General features: G+C 36.8%; 1 protein-coding gene across 1 annotated transcript; it reads right to left on the reverse strand.

Annotated features, from left to right (window-relative positions):
• cnpy3 (canopy FGF signaling regulator 3) lies at nucleotides 1–6405 on the reverse strand. The gene is made up of 6 exons (XM_055060835.1): nucleotides 6150–6405; nucleotides 5391–5517; nucleotides 4393–4489; nucleotides 3375–3497; nucleotides 2453–2570; nucleotides 1–1094 (listed from the first exon to the last, which is right to left on the reverse strand). Exons 1-6 carry the CDS (start codon nucleotides 6253–6255, stop codon nucleotides 817–819), a joined length of 849 nt encoding a protein of 282 aa, XP_054916810.1. The 5' UTR covers nucleotides 6256–6405; the 3' UTR covers nucleotides 1–816.
• Between the last annotated feature and the right edge of the window lie 2823 nt (nucleotides 6406–9228).

A 9228-nucleotide genomic window follows, 5' to 3' on the forward strand; every position in this document is an offset into this window, starting at 1 on the left:
TAAAATGAGGCAACATATTGACCTACTTTAATTCACTCAATGTTTGCAGAGATTCAAATAGTTCCAGCTCCAATACATCAACACCAGCATCTTACTTCAGAGTAAAAATCTCATAAAAATACACAAAAATGCAACAGCTGAGGTCAACCACACACACCTTAAATAGCAACTTTTGTACAGTGCACAAAAACAGACTTAAAGGAAAATTAATGTACCAAAAGGTCCAGCTCTGACGAATTTACTGGTATGAAAACAGAGAATAGGAAACGAACGAGTCACTTTGTTAAGACGATCTGCAGAAAAATATGACAAAAGTTTCACAACTTTAAAGTGAAAGTTTTCTGTCTCGACTCAGACCACACTTTTCATTTCCCAGGAAGTTTAATCTACAATCAGAAAAGCATCTTTTAAAAGGAAGTGGGATTAGATTATACTTGATTTTCATTCATAAATTATTTAATCTCATCTTTCAGTGAGTTTTGATTCACGTCACTTAAATTTGGGGCAAAACTGAGTTTTTCAACAGAACCATGATCTTTATGACACAAGCAGTCCAAAATACACTAATTTTTGTTTTTATAAAGACTCTTGTGTAATAAATTCATTAATTAAAGGCTCCCAAATTTAAATGATTCGTGGATGTAGAATTCAGAATGAAAACGAACCGTCCGACAAATACCACGAAGTCCTAAAACAACGATAACGTCTCGGCTTAAAGGACTTTAAAACTCGGTAACAGGAAGTGCTTGTTTGGCATATTTCCTGTTTAGACGACAGCTGCAGATTGTTTGAAACAGGCAGGGAAGATCCAGCAGCTCACAGCTCCGTTTTCTGCCCAGAAAGAGGCACCTGAGGCTGGATCTCCTCATCCGACGTCTGCCCTCCGTCCGACTTCTCCACCGGAGATTTGCTCTTTTTCTTCTTCTTCACTTTCTTCTCCTTTTTCTTCTTCTTTGTCGTCTTCTCTCCGTCGGAGCTTCCGTCTCCCTTCTCTCCTCCTTTCTTGCCTCCCTTCTTCTTTTTCTTCTTCTTGTCCTCTGCAATAGCTGCCTGGTCTCCTTTCTTCTTTGGAGTCCAGTTCTCATTCAGGCAGGCTGGATGGAGGAAGTGGGCGAAGGTGTGAGAAGGAACAAAATTAGAGACAAAAATGATCAACATAGAAACAAGGAAGAGAAGGAAATAAAAGGAGCTTAATTCTAAAGAGTTATTTAAAGGCCAAATCTATTAAGTCCTAAAGTTAATGTTCGCATGATCAATGTCTTATTGTGTGATTGAACAAAAACTAAACAAAAATAAGGATTTATAATAAGGGTAGAATCCAAAAATAAAGTCATAAAATTACCTGAATTAAGTAATTTATGAAAATAAAGAAGTAAAAGGAGAATAAAGTCAGAAAACAACAACTGATTACTCATCAAAATAATCAAATCGATTATAATTGATTACTGAAATAATCTCAAGTTGCTGTTTTTTTCCCTTTTTCTTCAATAAATATATCTGAAATATATTTTTAATTAAAGAACCAAACAAATTTGATGTAAAATTTTACCAAAAACACAATAAAAATGTATTTCTTGAACAAAACATGATAATTATGGAAAAGGGGAATAAAAGAATAAAATGTAGTCCTAAAGACAAACTAAAACAAAAAATATATTCTGATGTTTTTTAGTGTAATTCTGACAAAATAAAATGTCAGTGACATTTGAAGTTGTTAATGGATCATTTATTGTCTTCCATGCATCAAACTTAGCGCATGTTGCTAAGACAGAATGAATATGTAGGTTATTGCTGCATCAAATAAGCAACAACTGGTGAAAATATTAGCTGAAGTCAGTCAGAATGTGCTCTGGAGGTTTTTGTGCTCTGGAGGTTTTTGTGCTCTGGAGGTTTTTGTGCTCTGGTTTCCAGAGGATTTTTCTGGATCAGATGTTTTTTGGCTCTGGTTGCTGCGTATAAATAAACTCCTGAGAACCAGCGGCTCAATGCTCCCAAAATGCTTTTTATGACATCAGTTCTGCTTCAGCTTCACATGTTTTTGCTGCTCAAACACAAACAGAGCAGAGAAACAACTGAGGTCCAGCTGATCTGTTCTCGTAAATTTGTTTTTATTTCACATTTTTCTGTACACCAAACAAGGTTTTTCTGAAGAAAAAAATCTTGTAAAGTCACAAAATCTGCAAACTGAGGAATGTTTTAAGGCAAGTGGAAATAAATAACACTTTTTTCCCTGATAAAATGCACCTTTAAACTTGGGAATGCTGAAAAAGGACAAGAAGAATGTGGTGTGAACTCGGGCCAGAGGGGATTTTTAATCTCCGTTATGTGCGACCCTGCCAGTGGAAACATTTCTCCAGCTGAGCGAGATTTCTAAATCCAGAACAGCCGAAGGGAAAACATTCAGTCAGCAGAAAAACAAACGACAACCTGAGATCATATTGAGTTTGTTCACCTTTGTCTCCTCCTTTCAGAACGTGTTTGTCACACAGGTAAGTGGTCAGGTCTTCCTCCTGGTTCCCTTTGTACCAGTCTTCAATCACGTCCTCGTACTCTTCCACCATCACATCGCACTGGAAACACACAGCAAACGCAACGCCGCTCAGACGTCCACACACTCACAAACTGTTCTTTAAACCCAGACCCGGGAGAATTTGCAGTGTTTTCTCTGATTTGTTTGACCCACCCTGTAAATATGTTGTAACAAAATGAGAATGAAGTTGCACAACTAGGAAAAGAAAGATGCAATAAAACGAGAATAAATTTGAGAATAAAGTTGTAGTAAAACCATAGAATAAAGTTGCAATAATACAAGAAAAGTTTTAAAGTGAGAAATCAGAGAAATGCAAGAATGAAGTTTGAGAATTACCTGGCTGAAGTTGTAATTTACAAAAACTTAAGCCATAAAAACAGTACAAGAATAAAGTCGAAGAGTTATTTGAAAAAAGTCACAATTTGCAATAAACTTACAGTAACAACATAAAGTCAGAACATTTGGAGAATTAACTAGTGATTTTACAATAAAACGCCTATACAAAAAATAAATATTACAATAAGAAATGTTGAGCATCTTGTGAAGTTATTCTTTTTATGAATGATCAGCAGCAGAACTTTGAAACGACTGAGTTTATTTCAAAGTCAGAACCAGCTGAGCTGGACCCGTCAGAACTTGATAACAATCAAAGCTTTTTTCACTTTAAAACAACTTTTATTCATAAAAATAATCTTATTCTGACCCTAATATTGCACAAAACAACATCCAGTTGTTTTGTGCAAATAATCAATATTGTATGTTATTATTTCACCCTTTTAATTTATATTTTTACCGTTTATTCATCCACGGTGCACATGAAAAGAAGCAAAAACAAAACAAACACCTGCTTCTTGAGGTCGGCAACTTCAGCAGACGTCTCGTTCCAAAGTTCATAGGGAATATCCATCACCACCTTCACTCCCTTGTGCACCAGGCCATGAAGGGTGGAGAACGTCTCCGACATGCCCTGCACGCGCACACACATATGCACACACACACACACACACCTGGTCAGGAATCATGGAAAACTGGTATTCTTAAGGAAATGTTCTCCTTTCCAAATGAATTCACACAAAAAAGCTCCACAGACAAGAAGTGAAACATCTTAAAAAATCCCCAAAATGAGTCCAATTTCATTTAAAACTTTTCCTGTTTGTCTAGAAAACATCCTGCCCCCAAAACCTGATCTGGATCAGGGATTTCCAACCCGCGGGTCCGGAGCCGCCAGTGGTACTTTGGATCTTCCACAATTTACAAAGAAACAACGAAAGTTTTATGTCGATGCAATAATATTGCTATGAAAAGAGTAAATTTCTAACAAAAACCTCACAGCATTTTGACTTTAAGTTCAGAAATTATCTTGGAAAAACAAAGTTTTTCAGATTGAAAAGTTCAAAATTTGATTTAGAAAAAACCCTCAAATTGTTTTAGATCAATCTTAAACTTTGAAATTTCCAACGTCAAAATTTCCTAAATTTTTGAAATTCTGAAATTTCCATAATTTCTCTAGAAATGTTGAGATATTTTGGCAGAAATGTACTTCATTATTCATGGAACAATTGCTTTAAATTAAAACAGAATGACGCTAAAATACCAGAAATAAAGTTTTAGATCTGAGTTTCTTGCCATCAGTTTCACAAATGTCAACGTCACAAAGAAGAAAATGTTTTTATTTTATGTTTTTATGTATTCTAAATCCTAAAAACAGAAATAAATTAATTATTATAAAGATCAAAAATTATAATCTGGTCATGTAATAAGTTTTTCTCGCCATACTGACGGCAAACAGGACCATAAAGGTTGCAGACCTCAGATCCAGATGAGCCTAAACCCCTGACCTCTGACCCCTGACAGAGTCTGACCTTGGCGAAGCGGTTGCTGCCGCTCCTCTCTTTGTGCAGGTTGTACTCCAGCAGCCTCTGGCACACGTTCTCCACAACCTCGATGAATCGCAGATCTCTGGAAAACAACAAACGGACCCGGTTCAGCTTGTGATAGAACTTTATCCCTGCTGAAAGGTCAGAGGTCATGGCTGTCCGGTTTAGGCTTGGCTTACAGTTACCCTGAGCTGCAGAAGGAGAAAGACGCAAATCAAATCTCTGTTTCTGACTTCCTCCCACAATTCTCACCTCAATGGCCTCAGCCTTTCAGAGAAGAATCATTTTTGCTCCATAGAGCCGGGTTTTGTTTTTTTGGTGTTTTTTTTTCACTCCTTCATATTTTCTACACAGTTTGCATGTTTTTCTGAAAAGCCTCTGTGGACTTTACCTAAATCATGTTGATTTTCTCCACCTTCAAGTAATAAACGATATTATGTAGGTACGTAAATTAGCTTAATTTGACATATTAAAATACATTTTTGAAAAAACATTTAAGCAGGTACTAACATACTTTCATTAAGATCAGATCACTGTAAAAATGTTTTACATCTTTAATTTAATATAGCTATAGTTTGGTGAAAAGTTAGTTGTATCTTAATTTCAAGTGTATTGAGATATTTTCACTAGAAACTAGACCAAAATACTTTGTAATATTTGTAGATTTTGAAGCTGTGATCACTGAACCAGCAACATAAATTATTAGCTAGAAGAAATATCACCTACAAACTAAAGACCAACCTTCAAACTAAGAAGAAACACTAAATCATTAAGCAAGTAAAACTTCACCACACTTTTGCTGCAGATGAATTAACATTTCAGAAAGTATTTCCTGAGATGTGACAGCAGCTCGGCCCGTTTCTATATCGAGTTCTTCCACAGGAACTGAATCTGACCGGGTTCTCGTCCCCTGGTGCCAGAATCAAGGTCTCATTTCTGCTTTTTAACCCAACCGCTTCACTGAGAGCTGCAGAGAAACTTACGACTTGACGTATTTGACCGGCGGCGCTCCCTTCCCATCTATGAAGTTGTAGTTGCTCTCGATGACTGCCTTCGTCTTGCCCGTCTCTTCGAAGGCCGACTTCATCTCGATGCTGACGAACTTACAGACTGAAGCAGGAAAAGCCAAAAACGTCACCGAGGTGAATTTCTTTCTGCAGCACAAACTGCAGAGCTGCTGCTTCCAGCCACAGTTTGATCTCAACTTTACTGTTTTATTAGCAAACTTGGATTGCATCATAATACAGAAAATATGAATAGAGAGATTTAAAATGTATTTCTAAGATTCCAGAATTACATTTTAACTCCAGATATTCCAGCCAAAGGTACAATTATCAAAATCCTTCAGATAAAATCTGAATGTACTATTATGACAATTTATGAAAAGAAATATTGAAAAAACAGGTTATTTGTCTTCAGATCATATGCAAACTGCCCAGGTTTTAGGTGAGAAATTAACATTTTGAGTATAAACTTCCGAAATCAAAAATAATTTGTGAGATTCCAAAAGTTTAAATATAAACGTACAATTGAATTAAACATGTAACTGTGACCAATATCTCGTCATTTTGGTCATTTTAAAATACCTGACATAGGCCGAAAAGTACTGGAACACAGTTCAGATCAGCAGCAAAAACAAAGTAAACATCGGGACTGATCGTGTGACTGAGGCCCAGCAGCGGACCGGATGACCCACTGAGGAGCTTAAAGTGACCCTAACAGCTGCTGAGCTTCACTTTTACCTTCACATCTGTTTGGCAGATGAACCCAATCATCGTCTCCGTCCGTTTTAGCTGCTCCAACCGACCAAATTATGGCCAGAACCGACCAGTAAGCCGCCAACATCATACCGGAAGTTGTCTTCGACTCCTTATCTCTACATAAAAGTCGTTTAAATCGTTAAAACGCGACTGGGTTACTCATTTCGACGCAGTTTTCACATCCCTCTGCGGGTCATGATCACAGGTGTACAAAAAGCTCGTCTGCAGCCACTTCCGATAAGGGCGTGACGAACGTGACGCACCCCACAACTCGACCAATCAGCGCCGAAGAAGTGGCAGCGGCTTGACCAATAACAGGCAGAGGATGTCCAGAGAGAAGATATGACACGAGGTATCACTCTGAGCTCTTTTTTCGATATGACGCATAAAACAAATCTCATGTCAAAGATGAAGGGAATGAAAATACGTCAAAATTGTATACTTATTAAATATTGTTATGTGCATAACAGAGATGTAGTTACAAATTTGCAGTAGCAAATGGTGTGTATAAAAGTTCGGGTTTTTTAAACTTTTCATCAATTATTCATCGTGTTTTATTAAAAGAATAGCAACATGTAAGTTATTTTCTGTTTAAAAAGAGAAATATATGATTCAGAATCACGACTACTCACGTGCTACTTTAATTTAACTAGTCTTCGTAATTATCTGGCATTTGAATTCATTTTGTCAATTTGTGCTGGATGAATTATATTTTTAAAGGTATATTTATTTATTTATTTATTTTACAAGTAAACAAAATACTTCTTAATAAATAAAATAAAATAAAAAGACTAAATAGCCTTTAAATTCAGTTTGAATTCAGTAATCTTGTAATTTTAAGACGTCTCCAGCAGGGAGCGCTACGTCCAAGTCTAAAGTAGACGTGATTTCTGATGCTTAATCACATCTGGCTGATAGAAGCAAACAAATAGCTGAATAATAACGGTAATTTTAATGATAACTGTGGCTAACTTTCACCAAAGAGTGAATTTGGTGCAATTTGGAGACCATTTGATCAAATTTTTCAGACTAAATCCTTAACTTGCAGCATTCTTCTAATGCAAACATATTTGTATTGAACACAATATTTAGATTATTATGAACACTGAGCTGCTGTAATGACCTGGAGGTCCTTGCTAAACCTCAAAGGAACCAGCCGTATGTCAAACATTATAGATTAATGAATAGAAATGAAAGTGACATTTAGAGACGAGACTTCAGCATCTTGTTCAGGTCAGAGTGTAATGCATGGATGGATCAGGTTTGCTGTAATGAGAGCTGAAGCTTTTCTAACACCTTTGTGCCCAGTGGGGTCTGGAGGGGTTCTGGTGCCGATCTCCAGCTGACGTTCCGGGCGAGAGACGGGGGAAAATGTGCTGTATAAATAAAATGACCTTATCAGCAGAATATAGACAAGGTTTTGTGCACACTTGTAATGGAAATGCAGCTACTAAGTCCACCATAAACTTCAACCAAAATATTCTGGAGGAAGTTATAAAACCTACTGGGTCCAAATTGGGTCATCAACAGAACGAAGAGCCGATCAGCAACAAAACAGCTGAAAAAAGAAATAAATTAAGGTGTTTGGTGACCCAGTTAAAATCCAAATCTCAACCTGAAGTAGTGGAAATTTCTTGATACTTTACTGGAAATATTTGTGTCATAATTGAGATAATATTTGGCTTTAATCTAAACAACGATTAGAAATGTGCGTGTGAACCTTCAGCAGTAATATAATCTGTTCCTGTGCTTGAATGTATTTGTTTGAACCCGGGTGTGTGTGAAAGAGAGTTTCACAGCCAGATAAGAGCGATTCACAGCGGTTCAATAATAGTGCAATTTTTCTGAGAGGTGCTTCAGTGTACTGCTGCCTGCCAAAAGGACAGTCAGCACACACACACGCACACACACACACACGCTGCTACGGATCGGTGCGTGTCTCATAGCAGGACTTGACACTGAGTTGGTGGAGGGGAGGTTGATGTGGAGAGAGAAAGAAAGATGAAAGCTGGTTTTTATGCAGCCCACACAACAGGCAAACCAGCGCTTTGTTGGACAAACTCTCGTCTCTGCTGCTTTTCAGCTGTTCCAGTAAAAAAAGTAACATAATACAGATTACATGGCAGCGTGTTGAAAAGCGCCGTCGCTGTGGTTTGATCAGATTGAACCACTAAGTGCTGAAATACAAGGGAACCACAAACATGATCTGAAAAGAAACACAGAGTCTTTGTTTGTGAACAAAGCTGCTTTTATGCAAACATACTGAAAGTCTGTCTGCTTTCAGGTAGTTTGCTGCAGCGTTTGAGATGTTATTGAGATAAACTGTGAATATTTGCAGCAGCACTAACACAGACTGATGGGAAAATCTAAGTATTCAACCATCTGCAGCAGCGTTAACGGTTGGAAGAATCCAACATGGCCGCCAGGGATAAAACATGTAGTTTGTTTTCTACTGCTTGAGCGCAAAAAACAATGTATTTATAAATACATTGTTATTGATAGCAGAGGTTGAACCCAAAACTGTTGGCGCGCTCCACTGACTGGCAACAAGAATCTGCTCAGTTTGGGTCCAACATTTTAAAAGAGGCAACATTAATCTGCAGTAGAAGAAGAGTTTAAACTAAATGATTAAAATGATTTTAAATCATAAAAAGTTGATGTTTTATGCGTCATTCTACCTTGTCGGGTGTTTTCGGTTTTTGTTTTTTGCTCTTTTCTGTCAGAAGAAGCAGAAAGAAACAACTGGATATGAATTAAACTCCAGACTGAGTTACGGTCGTTTTTTAAAATTTAAATTAGAGGCACTTTTTGTTCTTTACTTTTAAGAAATGTATCTGTTTGTTTTAATTCAGCAAAAATAATTTATTAATTAACAAGGAAGTAAAAGTAAACAAACAAGTATATGGATCTGCAATCTAAATTTAAACAATAAATCACTTTTGAAAATCAACCCAAATGTTGTTCCAAGCTTATTCTTTTTTTTTTTTGCGATTGTTTTCTTGACACAGATAAAGAAGTGAACTTAAAACCCACAAAGTTTTCTAAGGATGCCTTTATTAAA

Source organism: Poeciliopsis prolifica, unplaced genomic scaffold (genome assembly GCF_027474105.1).
Source record: "Poeciliopsis prolifica strain line A6 unplaced genomic scaffold, Auburn_PproV2 SCAFFOLD062, whole genome shotgun sequence".
Lineage (NCBI taxonomy): Eukaryota > Metazoa > Chordata > Actinopteri > Cyprinodontiformes > Poeciliidae > Poeciliopsis > Poeciliopsis prolifica.

Excerpts from the sequence above, each read along its gene's own strand:
- cnpy3 (XM_055060835.1), bottom strand. The coding sequence starts at position 6,255 with ATGATGTTGGCGGCTTACTGGTCGGTTCTGGCCATAATTTGGTCGGTT. Across the intron at positions 3,498-4,392 it reads GCAGCAACCGCTTCGCCAAG|GGCATGTCGGAGACGTTCTC; the intron begins GTCAGACTCTGT and ends GTGCGCGTGCAG. Across the intron at positions 2,571-3,374 it reads TTGCCGACCTCAAGAAGCAG|TGCGATGTGATGGTGGAAGA; the intron begins GTGTTTGTTTTG and ends GTGTGTTTCCAG.